General features: G+C 56.2%; 4 protein-coding genes across 4 annotated transcripts in view; all 4 read right to left on the bottom strand.

The window, feature by feature from the left end:
* Positions 1-230: 230 nt before the first annotated feature.
* CSUI_000177 (uncharacterized protein) lies at positions 231-1,285 on the bottom strand (the record flags this gene model as incomplete). The annotated part of the gene is made up of 2 exons (XM_068060411.1): positions 1,058-1,285; positions 231-377 (listed from the first exon to the last, which is right to left on the bottom strand). The coding sequence occupies exons 1-2, from the start codon at positions 1,184-1,186 to the stop codon at positions 231-233; spliced, it is 276 nt and encodes a 91-aa protein (XP_067927644.1). The 5' UTR covers positions 1,187-1,285.
* Positions 1,286-5,813: 4,528 nt separating this feature from the next.
* On the bottom strand, positions 5,814-6,324 carry CSUI_000176 (uncharacterized protein; the record flags this gene model as incomplete). Its single annotated transcript, XM_068060410.1, has 2 exons — positions 5,814-5,840; positions 6,160-6,324. Coding segments are annotated over 2 exons (192 nt in total), but the record flags the coding sequence as incomplete, so codon positions are not given.
* A 1,669-nt stretch (positions 6,325-7,993) lies between these two features.
* On the bottom strand, positions 7,994-9,285 carry CSUI_000175 (uncharacterized protein; the record flags this gene model as incomplete). Its single annotated transcript, XM_068060409.1, has 2 exons — positions 8,347-9,285; positions 7,994-8,086 (listed from the first exon to the last, which is right to left on the bottom strand). Exons 1-2 carry the CDS (start codon positions 8,662-8,664, stop codon positions 7,994-7,996), a joined length of 411 nt encoding a protein of 136 aa, XP_067927642.1. The 5' UTR covers positions 8,665-9,285.
* Positions 9,286-10,684: 1,399 nt separating this feature from the next.
* The window catches only part of CSUI_000174 (amine-terminal region of a tm vesicle-mediated sorter), a 39,238-nt gene continuing 28,529 nt past the window's right edge, over positions 10,685-21,393 (bottom strand). The window contains exons 9-12 of the mRNA XM_068060408.1: positions 17,238-21,201; positions 12,997-16,502; positions 12,169-12,710; positions 10,685-11,608 (exon numbers count right to left, since the gene is read on the bottom strand). Coding sequence (XP_067927641.1) covers positions 11,569-11,608; positions 12,169-12,710; positions 12,997-16,502; positions 17,238-21,201 — 8,052 coding nt within the window. The 3' untranslated portion in view covers positions 10,685-11,568. The remainder of the gene's footprint in view (positions 11,609-12,168; positions 12,711-12,996; positions 16,503-17,237; positions 21,202-21,393) is intronic.

Genomic DNA, 21,393 nt, shown 5'->3' with positions numbered 1-21,393 from the left:
ACGTCTCCCCCCGCCCCGGGCACGACTGGGCACCTTGGATCAAGCCTATAGAGCCACGGTCTTCTCTGCAAATCTCCGGGTCAAACCTCAGCGTCCGACACTCGTAACAGCGCATGGACCATGATACACGCGTGTATCCTCGGCCGCCGGGAATAAAAGCCACGCCGCTCCCATCCCCGACAGAACCGCAGAACCTCAGGCACTCCCTCTCAAAAAACTCACCTAACCCGTCAGCACCCACCCAAGTGGGGGCCTGGAAGTGTGAGCCTGTTATAGTACAGCTGAGAATGTCCTAACCGACGACAGAGAAGTGCTTTATCTCCCGGTCTTGTCGGTTCCGCTTCCTCCCGATCCGTCGCTGGTTGGCCGAGTCCGATCTGCGCACATAGCAAGCATCCCCGAGACATCGCATATGCTTGAAGACTTGGGCTCGAAACCTACTGCAGCGGCGTGGCCGGGTTTACGCGAGAGACTGCGATCTGAAGGCGGACGCCCTGTAACTGCTCGATACAAACTTTACGGCGGGAACCTTAGGCAGTTCACATGACCCGAGGTGCCTTCTACCAGAATGCGATCCTGGGGGCTACCGGCAGGCTCTTTGGTGGACAGCAGCCGCTGCAGCGGTTCTTTCACGGGTGCAAAAAGCGTCGTGTCGTATACGTGTGCGTGGCACTGCCGCAGACTGACTCCAGAAGAGTGCAACCAGGGTTTGACAACTCTTCTCGCCAGCACCTTCCGTCTGTATGTCCTTCATACTCCGGCGCCGATCGTCGGTCTGGCACCGCTTTACCGCGGCACACGAGAACAAGGCCCTTTTGTATGACACTTCATGTTACCACAGCAACCGCCCGGAGGATCAGGCTTGCTGCTGCCTGGGCAAGCTTTGTCGTGTGTCAATTGTGTAGGAACCACATGTATGCACTTAACGGGCAAGAACTCCTTTTTTCATATCCGTCCACGTGGTGAGGCTAGCCCGCGAATGTCCTCATATATCACTTCGATGTCCATGGTCGCGTTCTTGAGAGTGTACGCTGCCGGTGCATTCTCCCTAACTCACTTCTTTTGAACACTCTTGTTGAAACTGAGGCCTGAACGAACAAGCGCAGCAGCTGAGCGGGAACTCCAGGGCTGTAGGATTGTGATCTTTCGATCGCGTGAAGGATCGCATGGGATGTCTATCAGACATCTCGAGGGCGGACTTGTGTCCGCTACATGTACACGTAAGGACAACTCTTGACTGGGTTACTGCTCGCCTGACGATGTCCGAGCTCTCACTCGCGGGATGCTGTAGGAATCGGAACAGAGAGAGAAAGCTGGAAGATCAGCTGGCATACGGCTCGCCACGAATATCACCGGGGTGCTAGGTAGAACAGCGCACTCCGAGCTCGGAAACGCTGCTTCAGTACACACAAGGCACGGGATGGCTGATAGCTCTTGAGTCGTCGATCGGCACACCGCAGAAGCCATCGCCGCGAAACGTAATCCGAGCTGCAGTCGGTTAGCATTTGCCCCCAATCACCTTGTCTGCGACTCTGGTGTTCTATCTTACTCGCCGGGCGCCGGCGCGGGTGATGGCTTCGGCTTCTTCGAGCTGCTCGGCTTCAGTTTTTTCTTCAGCACTGGAAAACAAATAGCACGAGGACACGGAGTCAGGGCACATGCAGTGTTGCAGAGCACACGAAGTCACGCGCTGTAGTTCTCGCTTCGCGACTCCAACTCACTGCCGAATACACCCTGAAGACAATACGCACACGGCTCTAGCAGACAAGGATACGAACACCACACTGGGGATAGAAGAAAACTGGCTGGCTCTGGTAGAATGGCCACGCACAAGCTAACAACAAACGCCCTCCTCAAGAGGGGACAATTTCTGGAGTGACCAACTACCACCGCCCTTGCAGGCACTTTGTTTGGAACCCTACAGGCGTTTTGGGAGTTGCCGGAGGTGAGGAAGAGGGCGGACTACTGCCTGACCTGCAGAAAGCGCAACACGGTGCACTATCGACGATGCGCTGTATTTACGGGACGATGCAGTGCAAACAGTGTGCGTATGTGTGCGGTCTTCTGTATGCCGAGCAACTTTCTGTGATGACAAGCGTGGCATTTGAACGCTTGGGTTTCTTCTTACGATGTTCCTGCAAAGCACCAGGAGGGACATTTCAAGGCGGGGGGAGGGCGTGGACGGTTTGTACGTACTGCCTCCGGGATCATTCCGAGTGCTACCTGGCGACAGCAAAAACGGGAGATGGAAGAACAGCTACGCGGAAAACTCAGTCCTCACTGTTACACAGGGGTCCGCGGCGGCGCTCTCACGGTCTCAGTGCGTGAGGGGACTCACTGTCGCCTGGTTCCTGAAGCACGACACAACGCTCGACGCTGGTAATGGGCGCACGCGACATTCAACAGACTCCTATTTCTTATGAAAGTGTGAGCAACACGTCAAGCAACGATTGACATCCACTAGCAGCCGGGTCATCATCTGGCCTGACCGGTTCTCGTCTCCCCTTCGAGAGGTCTTCACTCTTTACCGTAGAAGGCTGGGGTCTTTCCGGGAGGGGGGGGAAAGGAGTAGAACCAGAACTTGCTGTTCTGCAGAAAGCACAATACAGGAGGCTCCGTGACAGATGGCTACGCCGCCAGCGACAAAGGCTGTGCGGCTGCATTGCGAACCCTCAGCGTGCGACTGCAGGGCTCTTCAGTACTGGGAGAAAGTTCACGACAGACGTCACTGGGCACATAGGCCTTTTCTTACGAACTCCCTTTAGAGTAGCGCAAGAACGAAGACTGCAGCAGGCATCTGATGACCGTCTGCAGTTTTCTTCGGATGACGGCGCGGAACTGTATCTTCCGCAGAGCGGGGGCTGCTCTCAAAATCAGACGTTGTCGTACACGCCCAATTGGCTGAAAAGGTAGACCAATAGAACCACGCGGACGGCGACGCGTGGCGAATGATGTGCGTGCGGGTGATGTGCTTACTGTCCTTCTTTGCGCCCGAAGCAAGTCCCATAACGGAGCATCGTATACAGTAAGGTAACTCAAGGAGACACAACGTGCTACAAAGGCAGCAAAGTGGTGCCAAAAAGAACGTACCTGTTTTCTCCAAGGCCGACTAAATATGCCTCTGCACAGAAAATATCGACGTAACGTCCAAGAAAGGCCTATGCTAGTGGTAGGTAACCCCAGAAAAGTGGAGGACGTGTGCCGGGTGCCTGGCGACAGCAAGCGAAGAGTGACAACCCAACGGAGCTGACCCGCGAGACACTGAATTGACCGAAGGCGTGGCAGTATAACAATCAGTATCCTTCGCTGCCGTCGCAAGTACAAGCGTGCGGGAACGGCAAAGACGCATTCACCAAGGTCGCGTCAGCCCGCTGTCAACGCTGCCTTACTTTTTCTCTGCAGGAGAACGGCAAGGACGTACAATAATGTTTCTTGTACACCTTGCGTACCAAGCTGTGCAACAAGGCGACTGCGATCCGAAGTACAGGTCGGATGTGGCAAGGCAGTCGCCTGAGGCTGTTAGCTGATTTTTCTTCGCTGCCTGCAGTCTGCGGATGGAACGCGCTGGCTAGTGCAAGCAGGTCCGGCAGAGCGCCGGCTGCGAGGAAACGTACTTTTCTGATCGTACACCAGAGAAACCCGACCGAGCGGGTCACCTATTTCGCGGTTCATTGTGGCTTCTCTAAACCCCGACGCTGCTATGTTACAGGCCAGTCCACGCAATGTGATGATCTTTGACCCTCTTGTATGCTGCACCAAACTGTCATGAGGTGCACACTCCCAGGACGCACACATAGCCCGTTGCTGAGATCCCCACCTGTTTCAGCTTTCAGGTGAGACTCTCAGTGAAGCGATACTCACCGGCTTCGAAAAGAATACGAAGCGTTGTCTCAAGATGGATGTCGGTCCCCCCGCAGTCTGAGCCTGCACTCAGTCTTCCACCGAGACCATCAGTAGGGGGAGACTCACAGGTAAGGGAATCCTGAAGAGTAGTTGTCTATGGTACGGAGGGAATAAGTTGAAGCCGCAGTGAGAAAATGCTTTGGGCCACGCAGCCGTGCAGGTAATCCGCCTAGAACCTTCCACGATGCGCATCATTCTGAGAGGTGAGTGCGCCTCCAAAGCTCCAACTGTTTCGTTTGAATCCGTCTCCATCGCCCCGCAGATCGTTTTCGAGCCTGCGCGTTTGTGATCTTACTCGTAGATGTCTGACGCAAGTTCGAACAAGACAAAGCTGAGGTAATGTATCGCGTGACGTCCCCACTGCTGCGATTCCCAGCGCCGCGCCGAAGTAAGCGGGTGCTTCGCCAGGTGCTCTCGTTGGCTTTGCTTGCTCCTGTGGAATTAAAGCTCCAACACCTCGCGCACATACTTTCTGCCTGAATACCGTTGCACAGACCGCCACAGGTTTCGTGTTCAAGTCTCCTTCTATTGTGGAAAAGGCTAGCATGCTTCTAACGAGCAGTGCGACACGGCACTCCCTCTGGAAGTACCGCGCACCGGAGTGATGCAGAGACGAAGCGCTTATGAAAGAAGTTCAGCTTACTTCCGGCGCTGGTTGGCTGGCAAACAAGGAGAGAAGAAGCGCCTGTCCTCTACACAGTGCCATGGAAAGCCCCTCGATCAGACGCGGATTGGCCACGGAGCTCAGTGCACACCACACAGTGTCGCCCTCTCGCAACACGCCTGGAGGCTGCTAGTCTCATTTTTACACCAAGGCCGGACAGCTTGCCGAGCGCATTCCCCGTACAGGAATAAAGTGCTCTCCGCAGAAACGGCGTGGGCGAATACGATGAAGTAAAAAAGGCAGATGGCTTGCTTCAACGCAGAACGGTCAACCGTAGAAAACGTTAACGCTCTTACGGTGGTGCGGGTACGGGCCGACTCCGTTTGTCGAGCCCCATGTACTCGTCGCCTGCACAAGCAAGTTCAAACAGCCTACGCGGCCCGCGGAATCAGAAACGCAGGGGAGCGCCGCTTCGCGTCTGTCCCATCGCAAGAAAGCTATACTGTGAGTTCCGGTGAGACTGGTCGTCAGTGCAGCCAATCAGTTGACAGAGGATGCTGGCAAGCCAGCACGCTTGCAGCATGGGCACGTTCCAGAGGTGCGTACTGGGGCTAGTCAAAGCTGAGACGTGCCAGTCACGTTTATCGCCTCTCCAGCGTGACCCAAAGGAAGGCAGCCGCTTACGAGGCTGTAACGACAGCTTCGAATCCGGGCGACGTCGGGGCTTACTCTTTCAATGAAGAAGAGTAGAGAACGAAACACGGTGCTGGGGCATGGACTGACATTTCTCAAGCGGTCTCCGACCTTAACCAGAAGAACAAACGGCAGCTACAGCAGGGTGTCCGACTTACAGGTGGGCTGCAGTACCGATGCCAAGTAAGACACGGGGCAGCGAACAGCAACAAGGGACAGTTCTGCATTTGGGAACCGACGCCAGAGGTCTATCAGCGGGCTAGCCGGCGAGCCCGCAGCCTCCAGGACAACGCCTGTTTCCTCGCTTACTGCGTGAGATCCTCATATACACCTGCGTGGAAACCACAGGCACAAGCATCTGTGGCATCGGCAAGCCTAGGGGCGACACCGAAAACAACGCGAAAGCTCAGCTTCTGTACTTTTTCTTCACCGTCCGGAGAGAGTCTAACGATGGCGGCGAAGTTTCAACTTTTTTCGAGTGTCCTGCTCTGGGCGACGCTAGAGTAGACAAGCATACTCTCTTCCGTCTTTTGGAATGGAAGTCCAAAGGCAGGTGTTTGGCGAATCGCCCGAAATACAGAGAGCACGGGCCCGCAAGTTGCTTGCATTACCCTCAAGTGTCGCACCTCCCCTCTTCCGCCTATTGAGCCCGAACTAATGAACGGAAATTCCCTCCGCAGTTCCGCTTGGTTCTCATCCTCAAAAATCAGGACTACCATCGCCACAACGGGTGTCTGTGGAGCGGGCCGCGCCTGCACGGTGCGACGACTAAACTCAGGGTGATGCTCGCTTCAATTCTTGCGATGTCGGCGGGGTTCAGGTGTATGGTTGTCTCTCTCCAGCGGGAGCTACACACCCAGTTACGAAGAGCAGCACGGTGGAGTTACCTACGGTTGCCACCGCCATACACGAGCCTGAAGCGACCACTCGCACTGAAAGATTGCACCATCGCGACTTACAGTTGGGCTGAGAGAGGAAAGTAAAATGTGCCGTTGCCAGAAGGAGCATCGCAAGATTCTAGAAAACATGCGACTGTTTCTCGTCTCAGTCGTTGCTTTGCCGATGCGGGGCCCCGGCGGCTGCACACCGGTCCAGATGAGCGCCAAACATCCCTTGGCCCTTACTCCTGAAAACGCAAAGACAGGTAAAACAGCGTCGTGCCGGGAAGAAGCGGGCAGCAGTACTACGTCGCTCGCAGCAACAAAGAGCCTGTGTATGTGAAAGTGAAGGCCAGTCACAATCGGGCAAGACTGGTGGCGGATGTTTAGTCTCGATTAGTTCCAAAGAGGACGACGTTTCTTTTCACATGATCTACGTACACCCTCTCGTCCTGTAGAGTGAGAATTCCAGGAGGAACAGCCGCCGTCTCAAGGGGTCTGTTGTTTGTAACGCTCGAAGCTAGATAACTTTTGTCGGACTTCTCCTCAGCTTTGTCTACATTCTCGTTCCAGTTTCTGCCTCCGGCCAATGGATGACCATCATGTCTTGAGTGCGCCAACCCAACGAGGGCATGCTTCCCACTCAGGACAGTCATAACGAGGTGCGGCCGGCCTTGGCCGCCGCATACAAACGGGCCGGTCGATAGCCGATGACATACATACTCACGGAATCGTTCGGACCCCTCATCAGCACCAGGCGGGCGTATAGCATTGACAGGGGGGGGGAGCGACAGCACTCCAGCCGATGCAGCAGCACGCGAGGTTTTTCAGAGGCAAAGACGCTTTCCGTGACAGCCCTAAAGACCGAATATGATTCTGGGAACCTACTCTTCGTATTGAGATTCTACGGGGGTATAGATTGCTGCAGACAGGAAGGCGACCACCGAACACATAGCGCAGATGGAGCAGTGGAGGAGTCTCGTCTGCAGTGGAGACTGCACTCTCGAAGGGCATACCACGACTTTCAGACGATGGCAAAGCTGCCGGTAAGAAGCGTACTTTCTGCGTCCTTTTCGCCAAAAAGAAATGGGCGCGGTCCCGGTCGGCCTCCCCTCGAAGAATGGTACGTCCTACTGCGCGACCAACTCGTAACCAGGTTACGCCGGGCGTTTGTTAGAGTCGTTTTCATGCTTACCTTCGGAGCACTGCTGCAGTCAGCCGAGGTGATTTTCGATAGCAGCGTGCGACTTCGTATTGGTTGAAGCTCGTTTCACTTGTATTGTAGCACACGCTCCTGGTGGCTGCCGCTGGCGTCTTACGGAGGAGGGGCAGCCTGAAGTGCGATTAGCAACGGGACACCAGCAACGGAGAGTGTCTCCAGTATTCCCTGGAGACTTTGGGAACAAAAGGTGGCTCTCGTGGGCGTGGCGGGGCAGACGTGTCCTAGCATTTCTGTGTTGAAAAAGATTCCTCGGATTCCACGGTGTTCAGTGGTTGTCTCGGCTGAGGCGGGTCCCTTCTGGAACGCCCTTTCTCAGCTGACCTGCTGCGGTCGTGTCTAGCTTACGGCCTTCCACCTTCATCGGGGAATTCCCACACAGCAATCATAAGCAGAGAAGTACGGTCGCTGAGTAGGCCGCCGGATTTCTGTTCTTCCTCGGAGCACGGTCTGACAGTGTGGCAACGAACGCTAAATGAGGATCTAGCCAGAGAAGAGAACTTGATGGAACACCACTCGGGATCTCGTCCTGCCCGGTGTGAACGTGGGCCGACCTCTTACGATCTGACAGCTGAGTCCGCGCCTCCCGAACGCAGGGAGGCAGCCACTGAAACCGTGTCGACAGACTGTCACACTCAAAAATGATTAGAATCTCTTCAGAAGTCAACAGCGAAGCTATGTCCGGCGAAGAAAGGCTTACTTTTCACCAGTATAACTCCGGCAATCGATCCGATAACAGTGAGGGCAAGGACCAACCTCTGTCTTCTGTTGAGACAACGACCGAGCGGCCTGAACGCAAGCAGACTCGCGCGCGGCACCTCACAACCGTTCGGCAAGCCCCCTCGGATGCGCCGCTAGGCGACAGACAGCGTTCCTAAGAACAGCCTGAACGACTAGGGCATTGTAAGCAGACCCCCGGCAGCTCCTCCCACGGCCGACACACTTCTTTCATCGCGTCAGGGATATCGACGGACCGTGTACCCCCCTCCCTACTTCCTGCCAGCAGCACGCCTGTTCAAGCGAAGGGGAACCTACCACCAGCAGCTGACATGTTTCGAGACCGAATGTTCTCGAACGTGGCTCTGTTGTCTTGTTCGCCGTTCGGCAGAAATTACTTCTTCGTCCACCGCAACGAGCTCTGAGGCTGCCTTGGCAACTCCGCTGACCCCGTTTGTCGATTCGCTGCCTGCACCTCCTCCGGCTGTCGTCTCTCGGTCGTCGCCCATGTCGGCGTCTCCGACTGCCTCCTTGTATTCGGCTGCGGCTGCGGTCCAGACGAGTGTAACTACAAGGCAGGCGATAGCTGGACTGCCGTGGAGTGAAAAACTGCATCGCCTGATTGCCCGGTGTGAGGCTCTTTGCTTCATCGTGCTTTTCTGGGAAAGAAATCAACTCAGCGCAGTGCAAACTCAGGAGGGAGACAGCCCACTACGGGGGGACTCCGCGTCCGAGACGGCTGCGGGACTCCCAGCAACAGCCCACTACGCCGATTTCTGTGGGTGTCCGTGTACACCACATCAATGAAATTTCCGGTGCGTCACATACATGTAATGCCTTACTGTAGACAAGAAACAAAATGCAATGACGACTCTTGCGGGGCAACCTCAGTCGCCGGTCGGCTTCGAAGTCTCCGCTGAAGTTCGTCTCTGATGTGCGGCAGTCCCTTGACTAGTGTCCCTTTATTGTTGCATCTCGCGTCTCAATCGCAGAACTCAACCAGCATTTTCCCTGCCAGAAAAAAGTTGCAAGATAAGTCAGTTAGCTCTGTCTGCATGCCCAGTGCGGTGGACTGGCTTGTCTTATGGATAGAGAGTTGCCAGTTCGCTTAACCTCGAAGCAACGTTGTCAGTGGCGGTCCGTCCGCCGAAAGGCACTGCGGAGGAGACGGGGGCGTCTCAGGAAAGAGAAGCACGGAGCACCATTGTACGGCTGGTTCCCTTCACCTAAGCAGCAAGAGACTGGCAATGCTCCTGTGCGCACTGTTATCGCTGTTACCTGGTCGATCAGGAGCCGGGAAACCATGGATCGAATGCATGCCTGGCAAGTCGGAGCTGCGTGCAATCTCAGAAAATTGCTAAACGGGTGTGGCGTTTGCCATCGCCCTGCCTAGTGTTGGCGCCCGAGCTCAGGATGGGTAGTGCGTGCCGCTGGTGACCGGATGGCACTCCCAGTGTCGATAAGGTCTTCGTGTTTGACTGTGAGGAAAGCCGACCGCATGTATGCTGTGAATCCTTCGTGAGTTCGCGGTCGAGTGTCAGCCTGGGTTCGACGTTCTGACACCAGAGTTAAAGCTCTTTCGATAGGGCTTTTTAGCCTACTTCGCTGAACCGGGGTGCCCACGTCAGGTCCTTCCTCTTCACGGCTTTCGCCTGCTCGGCGCTAATAGCTTCACGGCTTTCCGTCTCTTGGACGGTGACAGTCACGGTACAGTTCAGGCTGTGTGTTCGCAGTTCGAGGCCTTCCTGTGTGGCTAGGCGAAGACCGGCCCCCCCCCGGCACAAGTACTTTTTCCAGCCAGCCTCATTTTTTTAGGTAAATTCACTACCTAGCTGCTTCTCGCGACGAGAGCGGCACGGGATGGACCTCAGGTATCTCTGTAGAACGTGTACGGGGTGAGCTTCTCAGTCACATGAGAACACACGGGTACCGATGCAATGAGCTCGTTCTACTGAGGCGCTACAAGCAGCCGACAAGGCAGTCAGGCAAGAAGGCACGATGAGAATCTATGTCACAACGGCCCCGGGAAGCTGTCGTAGGAGCTCGCCTGTCCTATGCGGCAATCTCAGGCACAGCCCCCGCAACAGAAGAAAGGGAACACTGCTGATGCTTCTCACGGTAGCGTGCTCAGTTGTGCTCTTCTAACGATTCTTCAGACGGTTTAGCAGCCTGAAGTAGCCGGACAGCTCGTGCGAAGGACGTTTGGTGCGGGCCCGCCTGTCATTCAATCGGCGTCCTGCAGTTTCACTGCCGGGGCGCACTGAAGGGTGGGGACTGAAGCGGTCGCGTTCTGTCGATCAGTCTGAGCTTCTAGGAGTACAGGTGTGCAAGAGGGCCTGCTATAAAGCGACTAGTGGACAGCCTATGTGCTTAAAAATGTGATCCGCTAAGACTCTTTCAAGGCCTGCGTGGAGAGAAACGCAAGATCTTGAACCAGCGTAGACGCTGCTGTGGCTTCCGAAGTGTCCCGTCCACTCCACCACGAGCCAGAGCGACTGCCTGATTCGGTACTCAAGGGAACAACATTTTCAGGGGCGCGCACTAGAGAACCGCGTCACCTTTGTGTCTGCTGAAGGCCTTTGATCCTCAGCTACCGCAAGGAACCACAACCTTCACTCTTACGCCCTGTAGGGCTGTTGTCAGAAGTTGTCATGAAAAGCAAAAGAACTGACTGGCCGTAATGATGCACGCCACTGCGGGCCGCGGGAGATAGAGAAGCCGTAAGCGGGTGTGCCTCTTCGTTTCTCGTCACCATAGTCTTTTATTCGCTTCGCAATCCCTCCGGCAGCGAGAGTGGCTGCTTCAGGAACTGGGACAAGCCGCCGAGAACAGCTGGTTCAGCGCCCATATCGAAGAAGTCCTGCACGTGATTGGCTCTGGCAACTGCTATGGTATCGACACGCCCGGCTCTCGACAGACGGAACCGAACACGGAATCGAACTGCCCTGTCTGGCTGTGCGCTGCAACTCCCCACAAGGACTGGAAAGGGTTTAGGCACGAACGTACCGCAAGGGTACGTTCAGCGTGATCTATGCCAGCTTAGCGCCCAGCCTCTTTGCAGACTCTGTAGCCTCCTTCAAACTACGGTGACAAATACGCTGTACACACACACCCCCAAAGTGCTCTGAGTCAAACCGGTAGCTGTAAGTCTATCGCGTGAGAGAATCGGGGTCAGTAGCCGCGTGATGCTTCGAGAGTCGCCTGTGTAAGGATCTCAAACAGCCAACTCCCCTACCGCAGCTGACTTTCGATGAGAGCTTCCACGGTAACGCTGCTCAGTCTAAGCCACGCCCCTCCTGCACACGCAGGCCCGTTTTTGTGAACGAGCCTGGTCCTGGTAAGCAACTTCGGCCTTCCGAAGTAGGGGAAGCCTGGCTGCTTCCAGGCGGCTCCAGACCCCCAAGACGGGGTCTGTCTCTGCTGCCTGCGAACCCACATATCTTTGCTCTGTTCGACTATCCATACCCGAGGAAGAAGCCCGCTACAGAGTACCGGTGTCATAAATGGCAGCTCGCTCTCTTACATCAAAGCCTCCCGTCACACGGAGCCTGCTGCTACTGGCGGTTCCACGCTTCCAAGAGCGCTTGTCGGTGCCTGCACGGGAAGACAGCAAACTACAAGGACATCGGTTGGCTGGCCGGCTGTATCAGCTCGAGAGGCAGCTTCTGTTTCCATACAATCTCTCCGGTGCTGGCCGGCCTCTGAAAACGACAGACCTCCAGCACGCAGGTCAGTGTGTGCAGGCCACAGCATAGTTGAGACCCGGCGTGCGGTCCTTCAGAAGAAAACAACTGCTGAACGGTTTGGTGCCGGCTTCGCAGCCCTGGACCGCGGCGATGGTATGGCAGGGTCACGTTAGAATCTGTTGTGTCCCTTATAGCCTCATGGAGGAAATGCGCTCGACGGGTGGTTTTCCATCCGGTGGTATAGCAAGGATTCGGCTGATACACTTCCGACAACATTATTTGGTGAGAGTTCGTCGCGCAACCGTGGCAACATGCTACAACGCTCTGAGCTCTTGTCACACCTTCAGATATACATGAGTGTCGTGCGCAGAACGGCTGCGAGCCCTTCATATCTAGTGGGCAGGAACGAGGCCCGTTCCTTCGTTTGCCTCGTCGTCCTCTGTTTGTGAGTACACTAGGTCAACTTACCGAGAAATAACCCAGATCACTACGGGACGAGCATCTGCACCTTTGTCAGCCGCATAACAGAGACTCAACATGTCCGGTTCTGTTTCCACCCCGGTGCCACGTTCCCCTCCAAGCTCCCTGAGCTCCCCCTTGCCCTCTTTTCCGAACAACAGTCTAGTTTTTCCTGCAGCCGTCGAGTAGTCGACGATGGCGCCTTTTGCAGCGAGCGCCGGTCCTGCCTGAAGTTGCACAAGACGCCGCCCGATCTCTCTGCTTTCCGCGCGGAGTGGGCTGCCCCCGCTCGACAGTGGAGCTCCGTCCCGTCCAATTTTTGTTTGAGTATCCAGGCACGAGAGCAAGCACGAGGAGCTTATGCGGAAGATCTCCACGTCTCTCTTCGCGAAACGGGCACAGCTATAGAAGGCGGACTGCAGGCCTGCTGGTTGACTGTTGTGCCTCTCAGAACTCACAGCGGCGTTGGCATGTGCGGTCACGCACGGACTGCAGCCAGAAGAAGCAATACGCCCGCTCATAAAGGGAAGCTCCAGGAGGGTAATGTACACCTGGGACAGAGCGCAGACGCAGAAAAAGCCCAACCCAAAATGTACCACCACAAGCCGCCGACGGGCAACTAGAAAGCTGCTCTGTTCAGGTGTATAACAAAAAGAGGCGTAGAGTTGCGGGCCCTATTTGTGCAAAAGAACGTCGGAAACGCCTGCTTCCTCAAGGCTATGTCGACCGCTGTTCGCGGGGGTGCAGAGCCTAGGGAAGACCACGAGAGATTGCCGGTGTGGACGCGTCAATGAGATACTGGCGGTCCACGGGAACCACGTCGCAGAGAGAGCGTACTTGATCTGCTGAGAGAGCTACGGAGGCCTGATGAGCGCGCCATGAGTAGCCTGCCAGAATTCTGTCGCCAGCCTGTGCGCACACGTATCTTCGGCTTCCTCCTCCACCGCACAGCTCTCTGGAGACACCGGCCCGTTGCTGGTGCCCCATATGCGGTTCTTCATTTCCTATGGTGTGATTGCCGTACACCTGTAAAACTACACATCGTGCGTCAAAAAAGTTAGTAGATCCTAAAAGACAGAAAACCGGACAGCTTGCTGCACGAGGACAAGGAGTCCTGCTCAACGGCCAGCACACATCGTCACAGCGGTGTCTTGGTTCTGTTTCCTGGAACATTTCCGAGCCGACCTGGAAGAAGGCCGGGCAAGAACAGTCCCCAGGAGAGCTCTTCCGCCTGCACACTAAGAAAGATCTTTGCTGTAGTGGCGTGGCCTGAGTCACTATAGACGTTGAGTGGCTCTCCAGGTCGTCACACAAACCGCATCTGGTCACAGATACAGGGGTCTGCACGGCCAAGTAAGCTGCGCGCCTGGGCGGAGTCCCACGGGCTGCGCTCGGGTATGACTCGGGCGCGCGCGCGTGTTCGTCCGCTGGGGGCGGAGACGAGTGTTTCAGCTTCCGCTTGCTGGATTGGGGAGATACTGTCGCAACCTCCTCCGTCCATACGACTCCGCAATCAACATCTTCAGGCCACGACTTCAGAACCAACTGCAGCCTCGGAAGTGAAAATACAGGGTCCGACCCATCTGCACTTGCTGCGCAGAGCGCTGCTCTGGCAGCACTCCGACATAGCTCGCAGTGCACACAATGGTGCTGCTCCTCTAGAGGGTCAAGAAGCTCAGGCGTGCAGGCGTTTGACACAGCTGTTACCGCATCTAACAAAACTCCTAAAGGTGCCGCCGCCAAGCTCAAAACCGCACGGCCTCCCGCACTAACTGCCGCCCATCCCCGGCCTTCTCTCTCTTGGCTTGCTCCGGCGCGTTTTCGGGTAAACGCTGCACTCGTATCTCCTAGCATCGGAGAACCCGCCTCGTTGTACAACGCCCCTCCGGCGGAGCAGCGATTCACGGAACACTCAGCTTCATGTGCCGCAATCTCTGTTGCACTGCTTTCCGCGAACCAGTGCTTTGATTGAGTTTCGCAAGAGCTATCGTGTGCTCCGCTGGGAAGATGCTCACGGCTTGTCGGCTCCGACATGGACGGCAACCGTGCTCCTGGAGACTTTGGTTGTTGCACGTTTCCAGCGCCCTGGGACCCGCGCTGAGGGAGATTGTGCCTCACAGCTTCGGCAACCGACGCAACGGTAGAGAAGCCAACAGCCAAAGCGTGTGAGCAGAAGCGCGCAGCTGCCGACGCTGCGGCGCCGGGCCGTACAGAAACAGTATTGCTTATCAGAGAAACTAGAGCAGAAGTGGCAGCTTGGAAATGAGCGGCCGCTTCTCGGGTATTTCCGAAAAGATGCAGGGACGGCATTAGAGCCGGCAGCCGAAGAAGTAGGAGAGCACCATAGTGTGCCAGCAGTTCTTTTAGAAGAACGGAAGGCGGAGTCACGACATGTGCCAGCTCCACCGTGGGGAACGAGACCGCAAAGGAAGAGAAAGAAATATACACAACCGCGTTTAGACGTGCCGAGGCTTTTATCTGAAGAGGGCCGATAGTGAGAATACCCACCGAAATGAGGTCAAAGTTAGACGCCGAGGCTCTGAGAGATGGTGGGGAAAAGCCGTCAGACAAAACGGAAACGGGACGGATGAGCGGGGCTTCGTTCTTCAACGACTGAGGCAACCTCGCCAGTGCAAGAAAGGGAGCGGAGGAAAAATCGAAGTTTGGATGAGAAAGGTCGCCAGACTTTGCCGTTGTCGAACCGAAGCACGACGAATCTATATTCTGAAGCGAAGAGAATAACCGGATGTACGATGTCACAAAGTGAACCAGGTGGTCGTCAACCCGAATAACGACGGGACTCACAGAACCGGACTTTGTTGTCAAGCTACTCTCTCGCCCTCCCGTCTTGAATTTACATCGTAGCGTCTTAATGCTCGATTGTGACATTCTGGGCCGAGAGCTGCGACGCTCCTCAAGAGGGGCAAGAGAGTGTGTGACCGACGAGAGACATGCGAGGGGCGGACAACAAAGCACCTGCATGAGGGGATGCTGCACAATTGCGTTTTCACCTGCTCCGTTGCGTTCTACGAAGTTCTGAGCCGCTAAGGAAGTAACCGATAAAAAGTGATGAGCACGTAGGTGTTTGCAATACAGCCTGGGCCAGGAGGCGAAGCGGCTTTCGTGCCATGTGGCGTAGAAAGCCTTCCCGATGTGCACCACCATCACGCTCTCCTGGTTGGCCCACACCTCCTGCGCTTCATAGCCCTCGTCTCCCTGTCCCGCGAACGGTGCTGCGAGGAGAAGCTGGACCACAGTATCGTGAGCCGTCAGCTCGAAGCTTAGCTGTCGCCTCCACGGGCTCAGGGCGCTGCCAGAGCTGTCCGAGGACAGAGCACGCTCCAAATTGTCTTCCGGGAACCTGTCACCCAACTGTTCTCCGACGCTGAATCCCTTGCGCTGTACGAGTGCACAGCCGGGTCCCGAGGAAATCTTCGTAGATCCACCTTCTGCTTTTAGTCTCTCGCGACACACAGAACCAGCCAATTCTTCGAGGTGTAGTGTGCGCCGGACTGCATTCTCCCACTCAACTACAAGCCGCAAGAGAACTTGCTCTGGTCCCTCGCTCCCTGCTTCAGTCAAAACCAAGGAGTCATGCGCACTAGACACCTCGGAGAAGGACTCTTCTTTTCTATTAGGCCAGTCGCCAGGGAACGTCTTGTGTATATGTGGTGTCACGCTGTGGCGCCGCGCCTCTTTCCCGTAATTTATGCTGCCGCGGTAGTCGGGGGAACGGGACGGGCTTGCCACTGACACTCGACAGGGAAGAGGCGAAGACATGGTCGCGGCCGGAATGAAGGATCTAGAGGCTGCAGACGCTGCAGCCTGCCACACTATCGATCCCGGAAGAGCAACGAAATCACAAGTCACAGTCGCGCCGGTTCCATCAAAGTGTGTGCGGACAGTCAAGCACCCCCCCAAAGGCTCCTCCTCCCCTTCAGCAGCAGAGAGCAAAGCACACGTAGATGGAGTAACCAAGCAAAAAGAATCGCCAAGCTGTTCATCTGGCGAGAGAAGACGCGCGCCTTGGCAATTGGATGTATGCTCGGATAGAGCCGTGGAGCGGATTAGTGCCTGTGTCCGTGTTTCGTTGAGACGATGACAGGAAGAGGGGACTGGCGCAGAACCGAGTGGGCAGGGCTCCCGACAAGTGAAGTCGGCTGAAAAGGTGAAGGGCAGCGAAGAGACGAGGAAGCGATGAGTCGACGACGAGCAGAGAAAGATAAAGGGAGACCAGAAACCGACCACTGAGGAAGACGAACGGAGGAGGGCCGGCATTGCCTCCAGTTGACGCGACGGAAGAGGAGAAAGGGCAAGAGAGCTAGATCCGTCGACTAAGCCGCCTGGGGAATTCAGAAAGGAGAAAGCCGGAGACAGGTCTGACCACGATAGACCTAGGCCAAACGACAGCCGTGAAAGAACAGGCCAACAGCACACGACCGCAAGCAGAAGGGACAATATCAGACTGGAAGACTCAGTGAGCCGGGCCGCGCCAGACGAAACGACTACCCACCTTTGTTTTGACTGGACTGACAAGGGCGGCTCAGTTTGTTCGTAGCGCGAGACGCCACGGCCAGTTATCCTGCAACAGGCAGCCGGCCAGTTCCACCGGTGCCTGCGGTATGCTATGAGATCCTGCGCACGTGCGGCGCTTGTTCTGCCACCATGTAATCCTGGGCCTGAAGCTGATCGTGCACTGCTGTCTGCAAGACGACTGAGCTTATAGTCCGTTGCGGTCTACCCAGCATCGCAACCGTACCAACTACTTCGCCGGCGAGGCGCGACAAGCGCGGCGTCTTCATTTGCCAATTGCACAAAGTGTGGACACCCTACACTTGCCTCCTGTTACTCGATTGAACCCTCCAACGATGGAACGAGCACGACGCTCGCATGTGGTTCTTACTCACTCTAAACACGATTCTCTCACATGCTCTTCGCATAGAAACGTCGCGGGCCCTGCAGACACGCGTGTATGCCAGTCTGCGCTCTAGGAAACTTATCTGGGGACTGGAACCACCAGGCGCAGTGGTAGAACTGTTTTTTGATAACCGTCGCGTCCCAGCACAGCGCGGACTCACCGTGACAGGCGGACGGTAAGGACGCCGGATGGTCTACCATAGCGCAAATCCGCAAGCCCAGCGCCTGAGCAACTTGTCTGTCACGGTCGGCCTCATCTCCCCTCCTGAGCGTTCCTTCTGTTACGTTAGTAGAACTCTCGTTCCCAAGCATTAGCATCACCTTATCGTTGATCGACATGTACTCGCTTTCTTCGTACTGTGTGCGCAGATCCGCCTTGTTGCTGGAATCCCAACTGGTCCCCGGTCTGCGTGCTGCCGTGCGGCGAAGTCCGCCGCCGCCTCCTGTTTGCAGATGTGGTGGACACCCGACTTCATCGCTTTTGTGCCGTCCTTCCTTTTTTGTCTCCTGCAGTGAGTCCTCCCCGTTCTGGGGACTCCCTACGTCTGAGCACCCGGCACTGTCGCTTCCCTTTTCAAACACCTGAAGCGACCTCAACGGAGGACAAGGCAGGTTTGCCTTCCTGCCTGGTGGAATCGGTATAGCTAGCAACGGTACAGCTGGTACGAGAGACGACGGGGCTAATCCTCGTGCCCCTCCGAGAAGGTCCACGAAGTCTTCTGCAGTCGGCGACGCTGATCCTGAGTCTCTGTTCAGTCCTTCTGTAACGAAGCTCTTTTCTTGCGCGAAAGAACGTAGCGGTCCGCCGAGACCCCGGGCCCACAGCGGAGCAGATGCAGCAATACGGAAAGGAGTCCTATTAACAACGACTACAGGAGGGGAAGTGGAGAGAAACATGTCCACAAGGACACAGCCAGAGTTTCGGTCAAGACCAGCATTCACGTTTAAGAGCTCTGTACAGGAGGCGTGCGCTAGCTGGCGCTGATAGGGTAGAAAAGCCCGCCACAGTGCGGGGAGGAAGGGCGGCGGAACCAGAAGCTGGTTTGACGAGCACGGAGCACGGCATTGGCATTTACCTGTGGAACGATGCGTACACAGTCTCAAGGAACTATGACCACCGAAGCTGACTTCAGGGACAAGCTGGGTGCCCTCACACATACTCGCCTTCCCTGGGGAGCGCGAGGGCTCGGCCAGACAGCGACTGGCAACACCACTCTCGTCTATGTTTCCTGCTCGCTCGCCGTTGCCTGCTCCGAACAGCGCTACGCGCCTTCGTGAGTCAGCGCCTAGCGCGGCATCCGGGAACAAGCCACTTCTGCACAGCAGCACAACGTCTCGTGCACATCCCCCTGCAGCCCAAGTGACAAATTCTCTGGTATCTCCTTTGTCCTCTACAGAAGGCACCCCTCCGTGACCCACACCTGGTCGAAGTCTCAACGGCACATCTACAGTCCACAGCAACGACACAGTGCGGGGGATGGGAGCAGGAAAGAACGGGCCGCGACTCTCCGCACGTCGTTTCCGCCTCCTGCCGATGGGTCGTCCCACTGAGCTCTCTTCCGAGGTGTTGCTGGCCTCCGAAGGAAAAAGATTTGCTCCAGTCAAGTCCGCGATGTGGAGCGCTAGATCGGTTGCTAGCGGTTGACCACCCTCGGTATGTTCGTGACAGGTTTCTTCGAGAGCACCGCCTGTCATGGTTGACCTGCCAGAACTATCCAGTAGTGATGAAAAACGCTGCGGTCTGCCGAATAGTTGTTCGGCTTCTCTCCCAGCAGGGTCACGATACGTCGGTGCAGTCCTACAGCTGGACTGGCCTCCTCCTTGCAAAGTAGGAAAATTGCCCCTGTGGTCACAATAACGGGCACATAACGCGTGCAAAACCGCGGCCGCTTTCATCGACATGACGCAACAGGGGACCCCGGCGGGAGGGCTGGCAAAGGTCTCTTTGAAGATTTCTTCTGAGCAGGCTACATCACCTCCTGTCCTCTTGAGATCATTGCAGGAACTGCCGCAAGGCCTGCACACCAACAGTCCGGGTCCTAACGCCGCCGTCACTGCTGCCTCAGCCAGTTCGGCAGTGCCAGACACGGGGAACACGTCCGCCTGTGAAGCTCCGACTGCTTGTCCGCTTTGTAGGCAACAACACTGTTGAAGGGACTGAGTACAATGCACCCTGGATCGACGCTTCTCGTTTCCGTCTCCACCAGTCGCAGACAGACCGGCCTCACAAGGGAACGCCGAACCCGTCTTTCCTGTGAAAGTGGCGCCATCTTGGCGGACAGCCGGCATTTTACAGAGATGCGAACATGAGGGGTTCCATGACCCGCGGGCCATTTCCACCGCGGCGCAGTCAACTGTCGCAATTGTCGCCGAGACTGCAGGAATTCCCGGTGGTGTTTCAGGAAGACTACCGGAGACAACGCTTCCCCCGTCTGCCCTTTCGTCAGAGAGGAACTGCAGACTACTCGGGCAAGCGACGGTGCTTTCGGTACTTGTACTGTCGAAGGAAACACAGAGGTCGTACGGGGTGCCGTTCCTTACCCGCAGGGGGGGACAAATGTCGACAACGACTGTAGGGAGTGTGGAAGCCGGTCCGCAGTTCCGAGGACAAGCCTGGCGCACGCGCACTAGGAAGACAACACACAACGTAGCAGATGCGTGCACTTGCTGCTCCCGGTACCCGCCCCCCCGGGGGCTGGTTAGAACATCAGGCCTCCCCGAAGGGAAGTTGAAACTCGCTCGCCTTCTAGCTTCGGTCCCTTCACGGCTTCCAGTCTCACACGGCAATGGCGAGATCAAGGGTACATGGACCCGCGTAATGCGTCCAACAGCGCAAGCCTGTAAGGTGTCTGTCCAGAAAAACCCCGTGTCTTCTTTCGGCTGAAGGTCCGAACAACCACAACCAAACGAGGAGGGGTTTGCGTCTGACGCCCGCACGGAATCGCCCGAGTACGGACCCGTGCGGTTGTCTCTCCCTCTTGTGCATGCGAGAGCCTGCCCTCGCCCGTTGGACTCGCTGATAGTGTCCGAGGAGAAGTCCGGAAAATGCACGCCAAAAAACGCCAGAAGAGGAAGGTCGGGACTGCCCTGCATGCACCCAAGCTCTGTACAGTGTAGTGTGTAGCACGGAGGGCGACCATCCATCACGCCGCTAAAGCCTTCAGTGGGCGAACGGTATTCCGGACTTGCTGACCTCATCTCACTACACTTGGCAAAACGCGCATCTCCTTCTTCGCGCCTGACTTCCACGCGTCTCCGTTCCGACTGGAGACCATCCCGAAGCTGGCCGGACGTACCTCCTTGATTAGGGACGCGGAAATCCGTCTGGGGAATAAAACAAGGTGGGATTCCCAAAGTAAAACCGGAAACGCCCCTTAGAGCCACAGTGACGGGACAGAAATTCCTAATGATCCAAGGAACACCTATGGAGCAGCGAAAAGGCCGAAGGGTGTACGGGCAAAGGAGGGCACGACACAAAAGCTGATAGCGACGGGGTCGCCGCGGGTAAGGTGATCCTGCGACTGCGTCAGCTGAGGGAAACTCTACTTCTTGGTTACCCATGGTCCCTTGAGAAGGCACCTGGGAAGAACTGTCGCCACCTTTGATTAACACACCCGGCGTGTGTGATGTATAACGTTCGTTGTCCCGAACGGAAGACATAGATTCGCCTTCTCTTTCTCTGGTCCGCCCCGGAACTGCTGAAGGAGAGGCCGGTGGGTATTTTCTTTCCGGCTGGTGCGGGAACCGTCTGACACGGTTTCCCTTCACCGGCACATTTTCGTACTGACACTCAAAAGCACCTGCAAGAGAAGGACATGCCGCACGCGAACGGAATGACAGCACGTAGATTCTCTGTAGGAAAACAGGAGGCGAAAACGGGACGTCAGCTGGAGGCATTGCCATCGGGGAAACAGAGCCGCGCAAATGCACTCCAACCGTCTCGCAGGTGAGCAGTTCCGTATTCCCCAGTACCGTGTTTGTATTTCTGTCGCTCGTTGCTCTTGTGCTGCCAAGCAGGTTCTTCAGAAGCACTTTAACAGGAGAAGAAAGAGGCCGGAGTGATGGTTCGAAGAGGAAAAAGCGAAGGGAGAGCGCGGCGGGCTCCAACAGAGCTCGGGCGTCTAGCTGCAAGAAACAGGTACGCAGAAGATAAGGTGAGAAGTCGAACCGGGTGCGAGGTGAAGGGACTCACTAGCAAGGTCGAGGTACTGCTTCACACTTGTTTTCACAGCCACGAAGGTACTAGCTCTTCCCTGCCTTGAAGCAGCAACGCGCTACGGTAGGTGCCTTATCAAGGCTTCAGACCAGACGGATTTC

This window comes from Cystoisospora suis (assembly GCF_002600585.1).
Source record: "Cystoisospora suis strain Wien I chromosome Unknown contig_72, whole genome shotgun sequence".
Classification (NCBI taxonomy): Eukaryota; Apicomplexa; class Conoidasida; order Eucoccidiorida; family Sarcocystidae; genus Cystoisospora; species Cystoisospora suis.
Note: the sequence above shows the minus strand (reverse complement) of the source record. Positions and strands in the feature narration are given on the sequence as shown.